Source organism: Puma concolor, chromosome B2 (genome assembly GCF_028749965.1).
Source record: "Puma concolor isolate L17-30 chromosome B2, mPumCon1.1.hap2, whole genome shotgun sequence".
NCBI classification, from domain to species: Eukaryota; Metazoa; Chordata; class Mammalia; order Carnivora; family Felidae; genus Puma; species Puma concolor.
In genome coordinates this window covers 5216627-5232816 of record NC_141671.1, presented here as the reverse complement: position 1 = coordinate 5232816, position 16190 = coordinate 5216627, and the positions used below count along the sequence as shown (strand labels likewise).

The 16190-nt window shown below is 49.2% G+C and overlaps 1 protein-coding gene and 1 long non-coding RNA gene across 10 annotated transcripts in view; both read right to left on the bottom strand.

Annotated features, from left to right (window-relative positions):
* The window catches only part of RIPOR2 (RHO family interacting cell polarization regulator 2), a 233083-nt gene that overhangs the window by 4541 nt on the left and 212352 nt on the right, over window positions 1-16190 (bottom strand). For 6 of the 9 annotated variants that reach the window (XM_086706112.1, XM_086706104.1, XM_086706107.1 and 3 more), the window contains 5 exons: window positions 15348-15509; window positions 14180-14338; window positions 11471-11673; window positions 5662-5745; window positions 1929-2019 (listed from right to left, as the gene is read on the bottom strand). In XM_086706112.1, the coding sequence (XP_086562238.1) occupies window positions 1929-2019; window positions 5662-5745; window positions 11471-11673; window positions 14180-14338; window positions 15348-15509 (699 nt within the window). The remainder of the gene's footprint in view (window positions 1-1928; window positions 2020-5661; window positions 5746-11470; window positions 11674-14179; window positions 14339-15347; window positions 15510-16190) is intronic. The other 3 variants (XM_086706106.1, XM_086706110.1, XM_086706109.1) reach the window with 2 other exon arrangements.
* On the bottom strand, window positions 8089-11464 carry LOC147580687 (uncharacterized). The gene is made up of 3 exons (XR_015250975.1): window positions 11260-11464; window positions 8477-11020; window positions 8089-8242 (listed from the first exon to the last, which is right to left on the bottom strand). It is a non-coding gene; the product is annotated as an uncharacterized LOC147580687 (long non-coding RNA).

Genomic DNA, 16190 nt, shown 5'->3' with positions numbered 1-16190 from the left:
CCAGCACCCAGGCACACCCCAGCCCACTGAAATCAACCTTCGGGAGTAGAACCCCGGGCATGAGTGTATTTGAGAGCCTCCTTAGTGATTCCAATGTGCAACTAGTGTTGGGAACGTGAGCTGGTGGTGTGAGGGGGGCATGGGGACCGGGGGGAGCCCCGCAGGTGAAGCAGGTGTGACCATCGCTCCTGGAGATGCTGTTTGTGCCGCTGAAGTGACTCCTGGGGCACATCTGGCGGGGACAGGCTTCTCTGGGTCACACTGGATAAGGAAGCGTCGCTGAGCTGTGCAAACACTTGGCTTGCCTCAGTGTTAGCCCAGAACACGATGGGATAAAAGAGGCTCAAACTAATAATACCCTGGGCAATTGTTTAGGGAATTAAAGTTGTATGCCTAAAGCAGCCGTAAGGAATCACTGTTTTTTTAAATTTTTTTTTTATGTTTTTAATTTTATTTTTGAGAGAGAGAAAAGGGGAGGGGAGGGGCAGAGAGAGAGGGAGACACAGAATCCGAAGCAGGCTCTAGGCTCTGAGCTGTCAGCACTGAGCCTGATGTGGGGCTCAAACCCACGAACCGCGAGATCATGACCTGAGCCAAAGTCGGACGCTCAGCCAGCTGAGGCGCCCTCAGCACCCAGGTGCCCCTTACCCAAATTTGTTTTAAAATTTTGTTAACGTTTATTATTGAGAGACAGAGAGACAGAGCATGAGCAGGGGAGGGGCAGAGAGAGGAGGAGACACAGACTCCGAAGCAGGCTCCAGGCTCTGAGCTGTCAGCACAGAGCCCCATGTGGGGCTCGAACTCAAGAACCTGAGATCATGACCTGAGCTGAAGTGGGATGCTTAACTGACTGAGCCACCCAGGTGACTCAAGGAATAACTGTTTTATCCTTTAAACAAACATGTGCTGGCTTGGATTTCTGTGGATCAAATGATGTATTCATTAGCAGAAGGAAGTGTCATTAAACCAGTAACTGTAAGAAAGAACACCTACAACAACGAATGTGATTTGCACGGTGATTATAAATGCCACGAGATTCTGCCTTACGTTATTAAGCGACTATAGCCAAACCAGGGTGGCTTCTTTCCAACTAGTATTATTAGCCGGATTATACTTGAGGACTTTTAGAAGCACAGTTTTTGCACATTAAGAGCGGTTGCAGTAGTAAAATAACAACTGTCTCTATCTTTTATGCAGGTCAGAACAGCCTCTCTCTGCCCCCTGCACTCCCCCGAAAGAACAAAGGTGTGAAACCTGGTAGGCAGGTGCCTTTACAAGGTGAAGTGGGGAGGGGGGTTTATCTGGCTATTCCAGCATTCAAGAACCACACTTCTTTTCTCCGGTGTCAGGACTCAGCTGGGCACAGGTCAGCGGGGCAACCAGAGGCTAACCTGCGAGGCAGGGTGAGGAGGGGACTAGTGTGCCCGCCGTGCCTGCCGCCTCAGCCAACCGCGGCCCCCGGAGTCCCAGCCCAAGCTCGCCAGCCCCCCTGGATCCCTGACTACTGCCTCTGCTTTAGGTTCGAGTCTACGTCCTGGCCTCCAAACAGCACAGGCTGATCGGCCTGGCGGGGCTCCCGAGAGCGGCCCTCCCCCAGCTCCAGGCGGTGAGAACCGGGCATTGCAGGGAGATGGGAAGCCACCAGTTCCTCATAGTGTGTGTGTGTGTAACGTGCCCTGTGCGAGTGTGCGATGTACCTTGTGTGAGTGTGACCTCCCCTGTGTAAGTGTGAGTGACGTATGCCATGCGAGCACGCGTGTGATGTCCCCTGTGCGAGTGTGACGTCCCATGTGTGTGACGTCCCATGTGTGAGCATGAGTGTGAGCAGCGCTCCCCGGGGGAAGGCGCTCCCGCGGCGCCCACGAACCGTCTGGGCCCAGCTCCCTTGGAGAGCACCAGAAGGAAACAACCGTGTAAGCGAAACTCACCGAGAGACAAGAGGGTCTCCGAGGCCACGTTTCTGATTTCCTCCGTGTCGCACTGACACAGAGTCACCAGCATCTTAATGCTTTCGGTGGCCTGCGAGGAGAGAGCCGTTAGTGCTGCGACACCCACAGCGGGCCACAGGGGCGGTACTGTCTTGCCCAGGGTTCCCTCGGCCCGCTGAGCGTCCGGCTCCTGAGGGGCTCTTTTAAAGGAACACATTCCGCGCCGTCCCTCCAAGATGCACCGGATTCGTCTCCCGGGATGGCGCCTGGGCCGCGCACCTGCAGGAGCTCCAACAACGCGCGTTTGGAAGGGGAGTGGCCAGCCTGTCCTTCCAGAACAGGATCCCCTTCTCCGAGCTCTTTCCCACGCGCCTCATTGGTTCCAACCCAGTGCTCAGCTAAGGACTCTGTGTTTGGCTTGTGTGCCCAACGGGAGGACAGCCAGAGCAGGTGGTCGGAACCCTCGTGTCTGTCCATCCCACACGTATCAGCGCCCCAGGGACCGGGCAGTCGGCCAGGCAGCGAGCGGGGCTCGGTCCTGACCCCCCAGGGTTTCCGGTCCAGCGGAAAGACAGACGGTGGGACAATGACAGGCGGGGACACGGTGCTCGGGCAGAACAGAGCTGGGAAACGTCATCTGGTCTGACCTGGAGAATCTTCACAGAGGAAGCGGTGTCTTAGGGCAATTAGCCACATTCGGGTAAGTGGTAGGTGTGTGTGTGTGTGCGCGCACGTGTGCATGTGTTGGGCGGTGTGGGGCAGGAAATGCATTCCAGGCGAGGGGAGCACCTCCTACCAGGACCCCAATCAAGGAGGGGCCTTACAAGCCACATTAAGTGCTTTGAACTTCATCCTTAGCATCCTGGAGAACCACATAAGAGCTTTAGAAGCGGGATTTGTGGGGTGTTTTGTTTTGCTTTTATTTATTGATTTTGAGAGAGCTAGAGAGCGAGCAGGGGAGGGGCAGAGAGGGAGACAGCGAGAATCCCAAGCGGGCTCCGCGCCGTCAGCGCAGAGCCCCATGTGGGGCTTGAACTCACGAACCCTGAGATCACGACCGTAGCTGAGATCTCGAGTCTCACCCTTGACCCACAGAGCTACCCGGGGCCCGGGACTCGTGCTGTAGTGAGAGCAGCCTCACTGCAGCAGAAAGCGCGCACGGAAGGCGTGGACTCCGCGGGGGCAGAGGCCGGCGGGAAGGCGGCTCCAGTGGGGGTGGGCAGAGCGGGCTGCGGGGGGGGGGGGGGGGGGGTCCGCGGGTCCGCGGGGCGGGGCCGTCGGGGGTGAGGGTGAGGATGAGGTGGGGGAGGGGCACGGACGAGCTGCACCCCCCCACTGAGGTGGGCGAGCTGGGTGCCCGTCGGAGGTGACTTCCCAGCAGGGACGCCCCGCAGCAAGCGGGGCACGTGCCAGCAAGGGAGGACCCGGCCTGGAAACCCGGGCGGGGGGCGTCATTGGCCTGGGGAAGATGACAGACACCCCCGGGAGAGGACGCGTGCAGGCAGAGGAGGGCCTAGCACCGCGTTTCCACGGACACCACCGCGTGGGGCACGCCTGCGGCCAGACCCAAATGCTTCCGCTGAGGTTCTGACGAGCTGAGGGACCAGACTGCGAGACGGCGATTCTCCTTCTGGAAGGAAGCCGGGCGCAGAGAGCCCTGGTGCCGGTGACAGAGGTGTCAATGGCAGTGCGCAGCACGGGCAGACCACAGGCTCTTAGCCCAGAGAAACAGATGAGGGGCCCGAACTTCGAGGGCCTCTTGGTTTGAGGATCTCGATCTCTCATTTGGGTCCAGTTTGGTAACAGAAAAATGTGCCTGTCTGCTTGCTAGCATTAACTAAGTACTACTAATAATAGTAACGATAAAAATAAAATAATGATAATGATGATGATGATGATGATGATGTTTTCCCTGACAGGTTAGCTAGAGTTGATTGGTTTGGGTGGATGAAACCCCCGTGTCTACACTGTTTTTCACACCATGCTGCCCAGAGCCCCTTTCAGGAGCTGGAGGCTGGGGATGGTTTAAAAAGAGGTGTTTTGTCCAGCACCAAGGATCGTATTTTCTGGAAGAAAAGAGAACAGTGGAGGCATCGGGGCTCTCAGACTTGAGATCTGCTAGAGTTAAAACCGTTGCTTTTACTGTCACGTTCACACTGTGCAAATCCACAGAAGCGGACACAGTTCACGGTACCCTGGTGACTTTGTTTCCATTAGCTCCGTGTCACAGCCATCGTCTCTGAGATGTCACGGGCACCAGGAGGCCACTCAAATAAACAGCAGTCACTGTGGGCTCTCTTGGCCACACAAGGTATTTTTCAGCACGTGACAAGGAAGGCTATATTTCCCAGAGCTGTTTGTCTGCACAGGTCATGAGATCTTCTTTTGAGAGTATTAACCCCTCTCTTCATGCCCATCCGGCTATAGGTCCCACCCCTTGTCCCATGCGGCCATCCAAGATTTTAGCAAGTTTGAAGGTGTGACTTTATCTTTTTCTCAAAAGTGACTGGTCTTATTTTTGATGATTTAAGGTAGGTTGAACATTAAATCTTTCCTACTGAAAGGCAAACTTTCTTTCCTTTCTTTCTTTCTTCCTCTCTTCCCCTTTCCTTCCCTTCCTTCCTTCCTTCCTTCCTTCCTTCCTTCCTTCCTTCCTTCCTTCCTTCCTTCCAATTTCCTTAAGTAATCTCTACGGTCAACCTGGGGCTCAAACTCACGACTCCTAGTTGCACACCCCGCTGACTGAGCCAGCTGGGCACCCTGAAAGGCAAAGTCTCTAATGTTGGGAATTCTCAGCCTTTGTTTCATTTACATTTTAGCCCTGTCACTGCTCAGTGACATGTCCCCCTGACAGACTTAAGATGGGTGAGCTGCTGGGGTGCCTGGGTGGCTCAGTCACCAATGTCCAACTTCAGCTGATGTCCAACTTCAGCTTGGGTTGTGGTCTTGGGGTTTGTGGGTTCGAGATCCCCATTGGGCTCTCCACTCTTAACGAGGAGCCTGCTTCAGATCCTCTGTGTCTCTCTCTGCCCCTCCCCCATTTGCTCTCTATCTCTCAAAAAGGAATAAACATTTAAAAAATTAAAAAAAAAAAGGAAGGGTGAGCTGCTTGTTAAAGCAGATCGTGGGGAAGCATCTGGGAATTTATTGGCACATTGAATTTCAGTATTTCCTTACAAATTTTATTTGTCCCTGTTCTTTCTTGTACGCAAGAAAAATTGGTGAAATCATCCTATCAACTCTTTTTTTTGGGATAAGCTATCCATTTCTGGGCTGCGGGCTGCTGAAACACATAATTATTTCATTTGGAAAATTATCAACCCTAACAAAACAAAGTCACATTTAGCTACTATTTAAAGAAAAGACCCCCAGGGCGCTTGGGTGGCTCAATCCATTAAGCGTCTGACCTTGGCTCAGGTCATGATCTTGCAGTTGGTTCGCTTCGTAGGTTCGAGCCCCGCATCGGGCTCTGTGGTGACAGCTCAGAGCCTGGAACCTGCTTCGGATTCTGTGTCTCCCTCGCTCTCTGCCCCTCCCCCACTTACTCTCTGTTTCTCTCTCAGAAATAAACATTAAAATAAAGTTTTAAGAAAAGACCCCCAAATGAATACACAGTTCCCACCGTGAAGGAGGTAAGACAGGTGCCCCCAAGTAGGGGAAGAAAGCTGTTGGGTGCACTTGGCCTAGACTTGCTCAGAGCTGAACTGCCGGGGCCTCGGAGACTGGGTCTTACCTGCAAGCTTTTCAGGGCCAGGCAGGCTGCCCTCTGGAGCTGGGGGTTTGCCTTTGTCAGTGCCTCACAGTAATACAGCAAGGCCTGGAAGAGAGGGAGGGACCCCGTGAGGACATTTTGATGTGTTTGCAGTTTCGGAGGCATCACTTTTACTCCCGGACCTAAACTATAGATAAAACGAGACATTTCATATGACCTTCAGAGCACAAAAAAAAAAAAAAAAAGAAAAAAAAAATCCATAACAATTCATGTTTACTAAAAGAACTGTCTCTGAATTCAATCCATTACTCTATCAGGTCACAGACTCTGTGGACTATGAAGCTGGAAGGTCCAAAGTTACGTTTCCAGCATTCAAGAGCCCCTGAGGTCTAGCGCAAGTGCTAAGATTGCAGAAGGGTCTGTAGGGAAGGAATGTGTCTCCACAGAAGCTGCGAGATGCTAAGTGAATCGCGTGGAAGAAAGCCACCTTCCAAAGTGCCAGGACACGGTGCACGAAAATGATACTCGACCTGGACCGGGAAGGACGGGTTAGATTTCAGCCCAAATTAAGAGTTGGATGCTTATCAGACTGAGCCACCCAGGCGCTGCCCCCCCGCCCAATTATCTTTTAAGCTGGTTTAAGACCCAGGCCCTGCGTCACCAACCACTATGTGACCGGCTCTCTACTGTCTTTCTGATTTCCTATGACTTACGTTGACCTAATTATCATTACGTATGTACACATATGTACGCCTGTGTTTATACCTATTTCTATTCTCTCAACTTGCTCACGCGTGCTTCTGGCATTTTACTTAACTTCCTGTGCCTTAGTCTGTCAATCTGCAAAGTGAGTAGAATCAAAAGCCACTCACAGGCCTTTCTGATTCTTCCACATGGTGACACATGTCAAGGACTGAAATCCGGTCTTAGCATGAAGTAAGGCCTCGATAAATAGAGCTGTAGCGTTACTGTTATTCTCACATACATCTGCGTATTCATGTATTTGCTTATAGGAGATACAACAGTGACTCCATGTCTGTTGAAGCTCCCTAAAAGATGAAGATCTTGGATTTTTTGTTTTTTTAATCTTATTTGATTCCTTACAGCACCTAGAATGATACCCTGCACTTAGTGACACCCATCAACTCTGGTGCCACCATCCTGCCTGGATGAAAGAGCTTGAAAGTGTAACCAAACACCTGCTGATGTGTTTGCTCATGGGATGGCACCTAGCACTGTGGTGGTCCCTCCCAGTTGTGATAAGACACAGCCTAGTTTCTCAGTGCTGGACAACAGCCCCACCCTTAAATTCTTTTTAACGTTTATTTATTTTTGAGACAGAGAGAGACAGAGCATGAACAGGGGAGGGTCAGAGAGAGAGAGGGAGACACAGAATCTGAAACAGGCTCCAGGCTCTGAGCTGTCAGCACAGAGCCCGATGCGGGGCTTGAACTCATGGACCGCGAGATCACGACCTGAGCCGAAGTCGGACGCTTAACCGACTGAGTCACCCAGGCACCCCAAGAATAGCCCCACCCTTAAAAAAATATGGAGATATAATTCACATACCATAATATTCACCCTTGAAAGTGTATGGCCCAGTGGTTTTTCATACACTCACAAAACATCACCACTACCTAATTCCAGATCATTTTCTTTTTCCTTTTTTTTTTTTAGTAATAAAGTTTATTTTTAGTTGGTACTAAGAGAAAGGGACCAGATCATTTCCATGACTCTAAAAAGAAATCCTGTACCCTTGGGCAGTCATTCCCCTGGTCTCCTCCCTCTAGTTCCTGGCAACCACTGATCCCTCTCTCTCTCTGCATTTCCCTAGTCTGGACATTTTGCGGGAACGGAATCACATAACATGTGGCCTTTTACGTCTTGCACTTTCACTAGCCAGATGTGTTCAAGGTTCCTCCAGCACGAGTCAGAATCCCTTGTGTGTTGCATCATATTCCTCTGTAGGGACAGATCACACTTTGTGCACTCGTCAGCCGATGGACATTTGGACTGTTTCCACTTTTTGGCCGTTGTGAGTAATAATCATATTAAATGTCCCATTTCACTTAGGCTTTTGCATAGTTATCATCAATTGGTTTTTGACCTCCAGGGCCAGCCCTTGTGAAAATTGTAAAATGGATGAACTTTAGCACATGATGCTTCTCCATTTTCCCCGTCCATTTCCCTCCTGTACCCCTCCTAAGAGCTTCCAAGCTTTAACCACCTAACCAAAGTTTAACCCGTTGTGCAAAGCATACATTCCAAGGCTTAACTGGCCAAAAACAACTTAAATGGTTCTTCCTCTCAGGCATGTTTGCATGACACTGACTCAAGAGGGATGAAGTGCTGCATATGGGCCCGGTCAGTCCACCGCTGATAATGGGATCTTTGTTTTGTTTTGTTTTAAAATTTTTTTTCAATGTTTATTCGTTTTTGAGAGAGAGAGAGAGAGAGAGAGAGAGAGAGAGAGCGCGCGCACAAGCCACGAGCAGAGGAAGGGCAGAGAGGGAGACACAGAATTCGAAGCAGGCTCCAGGCTCTGAGCTGTCAGCACAGAGCCTGACGCAGGGCTTGAACCCACAAACCGTGAGATCATGACCTGAGCCAAAGTCGGATGCTCAGCCGACTGAGCCACTGAGGTGCCCCTGTTTTGTTTTTTGAATGTTTATTTATCTATTTATTTTGAGAGAGAGCGTGCCTATATGAGCGGGGGAGGAGGAGAGACAGGGAGAGAGAGAGAGAGAGAGAGAGAGAGAGAGAATCCTAAGCAGGCTCTGTACCACCAGCACAGAGCCTAACGTGGGGCTCGATCCATGAACCGTGAGATCATGACCTGAGCGCAAGCCAAGAGTCGAACGCTTAACCAGCTGAGCCACCCAGGTGCCCCAGGAACAGGATCTGTAGATGGGACTTCTGGACCACACTGTCCCTGTGAGCATGAAGCCCGTAACTCTGCTGGCTTGAGTGGGAACTGGGCGCTGTTCCCCGGCCTGAGAAAGCATCTGGCACTTCTCTGTGCCTTGCAGAGATATACCATCTCACAGGACACGTAAGCAGCATCTTGCTCACTTGGGTTTGAGCAGTGGCCCAAGAAGAGGTGGCTGCTGTGACATTTGGATCAATAAGAGTTATTTTTTTTAATGTTTATTTATTCTTGAGAGAGAGAGAGAGAGAGAGAGAGAGAGAGAGACAGAGCACAAGCAGGGGAGGGGCAGAAAGAAAGGGAGACACAGAATCCACAGCAGGCTCAAGGCTCTGAGCTGTCAGCGCAGAGCCCAACGTGGGGCTCAAACCCACAAACCGTGAGATCGTGACTGGAACTGAAGTCGGATGTTTAACCGACTGAGCCACCCAGGTGCCCCACAACTGGTAGGAGTTCTAAGAAGCCAAGAGAAGGTGTGCTGTTAAGCAAGAGTCCCTGACACTGAACAGGACAGCGAGCATCTCCTCTGGCAAGTCCCAGATGATTGGAGAAACAACATCCCAACACAACGGTACAACTGGAAAGGATGGACATCTTCTACTTGTTTGGGGTGGGGGAGCAAAAAGCATCAAAAGTGAACCAACCTACAACTTTTAGTTTCAGTAGCTACGGGTTTCCAAAGGTTGAAGATTTATAGAAACACCAGCTCTCACCTAGGTATTTTTATATTTGCTTTAGCCCTTCACATGTGAGTACAGAATTAATGTGCCAACGTTTGCTATTTCATACAAGAAAAAATGGAAAGAACTCAAGGTTTGGGCATGGTGGGTCCAACATATCTAGGTGGTACCTAAGTTTCTAGCTTCTTAACTAGTGTGTCGTCTAACCCATCTACAAGGGGACACTCTTTCGTGGAAAGCGAATCCAAGGGCATGACAACGAGAGCTGAACTGGAATAAAGAGAGAGCATGTGGCCAGTGGCATGTGCCCTAAAAGTAGAAGGCGCATACAGAAGAGCCAAAGAAGGGCTGTGTTGTAACTGCTGTGGTTGCTACTGTTTTCTGTGTTGTTTTTTAATTTTTGATGTTTATCTATTTATTGTAAAACTGAGAGAGCGAGTGGGGGAGAGGCAGAGAGAGGAGGAGAGAATCCCACACAGGGTCCACGCCGTTAGCACAGAGTCTGATGGGGGGCTCCATCCTATGGACCGTGAGATCATGATCTGAGCTGAAATCAAGAGTTGGATGCCCGACCGACTGAGATGCCCAGGTGCCCCAGGCTGCCTTTATCTAAGGAGACGCTAGACCATGGGTCCTTGTCATGACCAAAGGGCACTTGTCATGACCAAAGGGCACCGTGATCCCACGCACAGAAGACTGTGTCTGTATAGGCTGCTACCAGCAGCGGTCACACGCCTTTAATTTTCCTCCTCTCTCTTCAGTAGAGTGAGGATGATTGGCCCATAGAACAGCCTGTTGAGCAAATCCCAGTAAAAGACTGGAGCTTTGTAGGAAAGAAGAACATGAAGTCCCTGCTCTTGGGCCCAGATGACCTTAGAATGGAAGGTCTTGTGGAGACACAAACATCCCACCATTCCCCAGCTTAGCTGACACCTCAGAGAAGTTAAGCTCTTCTCAGCTGTCAACATTTGACCTTTCCCAGGACAAGAAGGGGCCAACTTTGACTTTACTGAGCTGATCTGAGGGTGGGCATGAGCTGATTTTTAGAACAACTGTTCAGATTATAAAGGGGACCGAGCCGCTGTCTGTACGGGGCCCCTGCGTGCTTGAATTGCCAATGCCTGTTACATCCGGCTGGTACTGAATTAAAGCCACGGAGGGGTCAACCTCCTCTCCCCTGGCAAAAAGGAATGATGGCTTTCAAAATTAAAAATATTCTTGTTCTTTGACTCAATGGTTTGATGACCGATGCCAAGTCAGAAACGGTGTGTGCCTGTATGCTCATCATGATATTTTTCAGAGTTGGGATCTCCACAAAGGCCCATCAGTATGGAACAAGAAAATAAATTATAGAGTATGCATACCCTGAGATGCACATTAACCCCTCAAATAGAATGAAGTAGATCAACATGTTCTAACAAGGAAAATAACCATGATCTATTACATTTAAAAACTCAGTTATGCAACAGAACAGTGTGATCTCATTTAAGAAAAAAAAATAATTATAGGGGCGCCTGGGTGGCTCAGTCAGTTAAGCGTCCCACTTCGGCTGAGGTCATGATCTTGCACTCCGTGAGTTCGAGCCCCATGTTGGGCTCTGTGCTGACAGCTCGGAGCCTGGAGCCTGCTTCGGATTCTGTGTCTCCCTCTCTCTCTGCCCCTCCCCTGCTCGCACTCTGTCTCTCTCTCAAAAATAAATAACTATTAACAAAAAAGAAAAAAATAATTATAGACGTTAGCATATGCATAGAAGAACATTAGAAGGAATGTACACCTTGGGGCGCCTGGGTGGCGCAGTCGGTTAAGCGTCCGACTTCAGCCAGGTCACGATCTCGCGGTCTGTGAGTTCGAGCCCCGTGTCAGGCTCTGGGCTGATGGCTCGGAGCCTGGAGCCTGTTTCCGATTCTGAGTCTCCCTCTCTCTCTGCCCCTCCCCCGTTCATGCTCTGTCTCTCTCTGTCCCAAAAATAAATAAACGTTGAAAAAAAAAAAAAAAAAAAGAAGGAATGTACACCAAATCCCTAACAGTTTTCTCTGGGGGCTGGACTTATGGGCACTAAAATATTTACAGTATATTTTGTAGTTTAAATTGTGTTACAGGGTATGTATTATTAATAGGCAGAAGAAAATTATTTTTTTATAAGAAACATTTGGCAAAATATTAATAGTAAATGATAGAAAATTAAAGAAGCTTCTGGCTTGATGTCCGTGGTTTGGGGCTTTACCTTTTCCCTGAAGTGCTCGTTTCTGGAGGCTGCGGTCAAGTACAGCATCACAGCCTCACGGGCTTCCTGGTCATCGCCAGTCAGCAGCACAGCCAGAGTCCCGAGTACTTCCTGCTGGGCTGAGAGGCTGCCCGGTGCAAGGTCACTCATGGCCTGGAGCAGTTTCTCATCTCTCAGCGACTGCAGGGTCTGAATCAAGGAAACTAGCGAGTGAAAAGAAAGCAGAGTTCACTTTCTGATCATAAGGTAACACACTCACTAAAAATATACGACTCAAGTATACATGTAATAACAGACCCACGTACGCAAAGTCAGCATACGACGAAGGTGATGTTTTGTTAGTGAGAAAAGGCCATGATTCTAGTAACTCTATTATGGTAAATGGCAAACCTTAATAGGGAGTAGCAAAGGCAGATCTCCATCTTGTACGGCCGCTAAAATAACTTCTAGACGAATTAAATAGTCAAGTGTAAAAATATACAGCGAAGGACCTACAAGTAAACTTGTAGTTTACTACAAGTAAAATCTTCCCGATGAGAGCCGACTCTGTTGCCGATCTTTTAGCCATACCCGTCTGGCAATCCCCTGGCCCCGAGTGACCCCAGCTTGATGTTCTCTCTGTCTGCACTCGGGCACCTGGGCCGGGATGGAGAAATCCAGCTGGCTGGCTGGAATATGGAGATGATATGATAAAAAATAAAATTCTGAGTCCCATTTGGACAAACTGATGATGTTCCATGACCAAGGAATGTATTCTGATCCCTCATAAAGTACCCGGTGCAGGCATCTGTTAGTCACCGAAACATCAGGATAAGAGTGTATCTGGTCAGTACAGATGGGAAACGATAACCTAAAATTCACGATCCATCAGTAGACAGCATCCACTATTCAATGGACACGTTAGTGAATTTTTGAGATTTTTTTTTTTTGGCTTTAATTTCCTATTTCTGCTGCTGGGGATGTTGTGGTCATTTCACTGCTTTTTTATTTATTTTTTTTTTTTTCAACGTTTATTTATTTTTGGGACAGAGAGAGACAGAGCATGAACGGGGGAGGGGCAGAGAGAGAGGGAGACACAGAATCGGAAACAGGCTCCAGGCTCCGAGCCATCAGCCCAGAGCCCGACGCGGGGCTCGAACCCATGGACCGCGAGATCGTGACCTGGCTGAAGTCGGACGCTTAACCGACTGCGCCACCCAGGCGCCCCCATTTCACTGCTTTTTAAATAAATGCCACAGCATAAGGTCTCGAGACAGTATTATGTATAACAATGGAACAAACAAATCATGGAAAACAACCTAACTGTCCAACAGTAATCAACTATATTCGCATGCACCCAAATGCAGGGATACTACAAAACTAAAAAAATTTTCAAAGGATAACATGGGATATAATACCAAATAAAAGCTAGGACTGAATGCTTTATAATAGGTCATCACAGCTTTGAAATGTCAAATCCATGCATATCCAACTAAAAATACATTAAATTTTAAAAGTAAGATAGTAGGTGATTTGAATATTTTTAGGTGTACTTTTTTGTTTTCTAGTCTTTTTTTTTTTTTAAATAATGAGGGCCTTTTTCTTATTTAAAGGAAGAAGAAAACAAAAAAGACATGTACAGGGTTAGGGTTTCTCCACGGTCCTCCTCCACTCCTACTGGTAAGTAGGTACGCCTTCCCCAGGACCGTCGGGGGGAGGCTCAGGGATGTCAGCTGCTACTGATGTCATTTGAACAGTAGAGAAATTTACTCAGAAAACTGCTTTAGAGACAGTGACAAACTTAGAGAAGATAGGAAGACTATCCTCAAGTGAGATCCTGTGGTCTCCCGCCTCGGTTCTCCTTCTAGAACTCTGGACCAGCATTTACTCATCATGAGGGCTACACAGACTCTCCTGTGTTCGGGCTGGCTTAGGCACCAGGTCGGGGGGAGAAAGTACGTCTTCTCACTGGGATGTGAGCTCTGTGACGGACCTGTCAGTGCAGGGTTCAGCGTTCTGGAGGGAAGGGCTAAGTCTGGTGCTGAGCCAACCCGTCTACTCCTAAAGAACACACTGCAGTCCCACCCCCTTTCACCGGCAGCGGTGAAGTCTGGGTGGATTTACAGAGCACAGACTGGGGAGCCAGAACCCAGCCCCTCGCTGCCTGGCTCCGCCCCCAAAGAGGTTTCCTCTCCTTGCAGCTGCTTATGTTATTTTCAGCATGTGACACCACGCGAGAAGCAAGGCAATCATGAACTTCAGGCCACCCCGCTGTGCTGGTGCCCGTTCTGCACCCTCCCCAGAGACACAGCCCGAGACGTGGTTTTCCATCTCCTTTCCTGACCAACATGTCGCCCCATCTGCCTTGTCGTGAATCCCATTGCGGACTGTTATGAAAGTGCCTCCAAACAGGGCAACGTAACACAGCACTGCCTGTAGGCTCGATCCCACAAACGGCAAATACATTCGTGAAGAAATTACATCATTAAATCAGCTTCTGGTCAATGTCGTATCCTTGCTGGGTGATCAGGATGCTCTCGGTACACCCCTGGTTCATTGCCAAGAGGCTCACTACTGTTAGGGGTCCAGAAATCATTGAAAAGGCTGATCTCATCCCAGCTGTTGACTTGGGGGAAGAAATGGTTACCAGCCCTAAAAACTATGACTGAAAAGACCAGAGTTCACTCCAAATGGAGCCACCACACGGTGCAACGAAAGAACACGTCCCACCTTGCTTGGCCAGCTGGTTCAAGTAGCTCTCTAGGTCGCTCACACCGTGGCTGGTGAAGTAACCGTAGTATTGGAAAACGGTGATGACCTCCGAAGAGAGGCTGGAGGGGAGCAGAGGCTCAGCCTGGTCCAGGATTTGGGACACCAGTGTTCGAAACACTGTTTGGAAGGAGAAACACAAAGAGGCTTTGAAGTGCCACGAGCACTCATCCGTTCACCTGTCTTTGTACCGTGGGGTACGGCAGAGCACAGTACGTGAGACGAGCTAGTCCTCAGTGAATAGCTGGATGATTACTGGACGTGCGTATACATACCTGTGTAACTGCGTTGGGTCAAGAACAGAACACTGCTGGCACCCCACCTGGTTGACTCATGCCCCCATCTCAGTGCCCCCCTCAGATCCCCCCACCCCCACCACAGGTAACTGATAATCTGACTTCTATCACTAGGACTCAGCTTTACCTGTTCTTGAACATCATATAAATGGGATTATACAGTATATACTGTTTGTATCTGGTTCCTTTCACTCAATAAAATATTTGTGGGATTCGCCTACATTGTTGCTTACAGTTTATTCTTCTTAAAAATTGCTGTGTAATGGCCTATTGTATGACTGATGCTATAAATACACAATATATACATATATACAATATTATATACATACACATTATACACACACACATACACAACACATTTATTTTCTTGTTGGTGGGCATTTGAGTTGTTTCTGATTTTCAGTTCTTGTGAAGAAAGTGCTATGAACCTTTTTTGAGAGTCTAAGCATCCCTCTCCCTTGACATATTTAGGAGCGGAATGGCTGGATCATAGGGTAGGTATATTTAACTTTAGTAGAAATTGCCAAACTGTTTCCCACGTGGTTCCACCACGGGACACGCTCCTGTTGGTAACATTTTAATGAAAAACATATACAGCCACCTAAACAGCAACACGGACGCACAGTGCTTTTAAAAGTCACCGCTGAGATTCTGAGTTGGAACACGCTCGTGTTCTTTCTTTTCTTAGAGTAGGTGATGGACAGACGACGTCTTCTCCGGAGAGTCAGCCTTTTCTCCAGGGCTAGCTGCTGGGGAAGTGGTGAGGGGCAGCCCGCCAGGGCTCGCTCTCAAACCAAACGGCGGACCCTTTCCTCCCCGCCCCTGCCCTGTACCTGGGTCTGCGAGTCCTGGATATTCTCTGTTGACGGTTCTGGCAAAGCTGGCTTCCAGCTGCTTCATCACTCTGTCAGCCGAGCTGTGGTAGACCCCCACCGGGCTGCAGCACCTCGTCCAGAATGACAGCAAAGACAGCTTTTTGTGAAATTCTGGGATGGCTGGAAAAGAAGGGCAACCCCCACCCCCAACACACAGTTGGAACGAAGCAGATGAAGAGAATGCGCCTGTGTGGGGGTGGGGCAGGCATCACTGGCCCCCCCCGCCCCTTTTTAAAGACGGTGGTTTTTAAAAGTTTAAAAATTTTTTTTTTTAATTTGAGAGAAAGAGAGAGAGAGCGGCGGACAGGCAGAGAGAGAGGTGGGGACAGAGGATCCAAAGCAGGCTGTGTGTTGACAACAGACAGCCTGATGCGGGGCTCGAACCCATGAACTGTGAGATCATAACCTGAGCCGAAGTCAGATGCTTAACCAACTGAGCCACCCAGGCGCCCCAAGACTATGGTTTTTACATAAAAAAATATTTACTGATTTTGAGAGACAGTGGGGGGGGGAGGGGCAGAGAGAGAGAGGATCCCAAGCAGGCTCTGCACTGTCAGCACAGAGCCTGACATGGGGCTCAATCCCATGAACTGTGAGATCAAGAGTTGGATGCTTAATGGACTGAGCCACCCAGGCGCCTCTAAATTTTTTTTTAAGTAGGTTCCACACCCAACGTGGGGCTTGAACTCATGACCCGGAGAACCACAGTCTCCTTGTTCCACCGAATGAGCCAGCCAGGCATCCCCTAAAGACTGTGGTTTAAAATTATTTTTTTTTTTTTTTTTTTTTTTTATTAAAAAT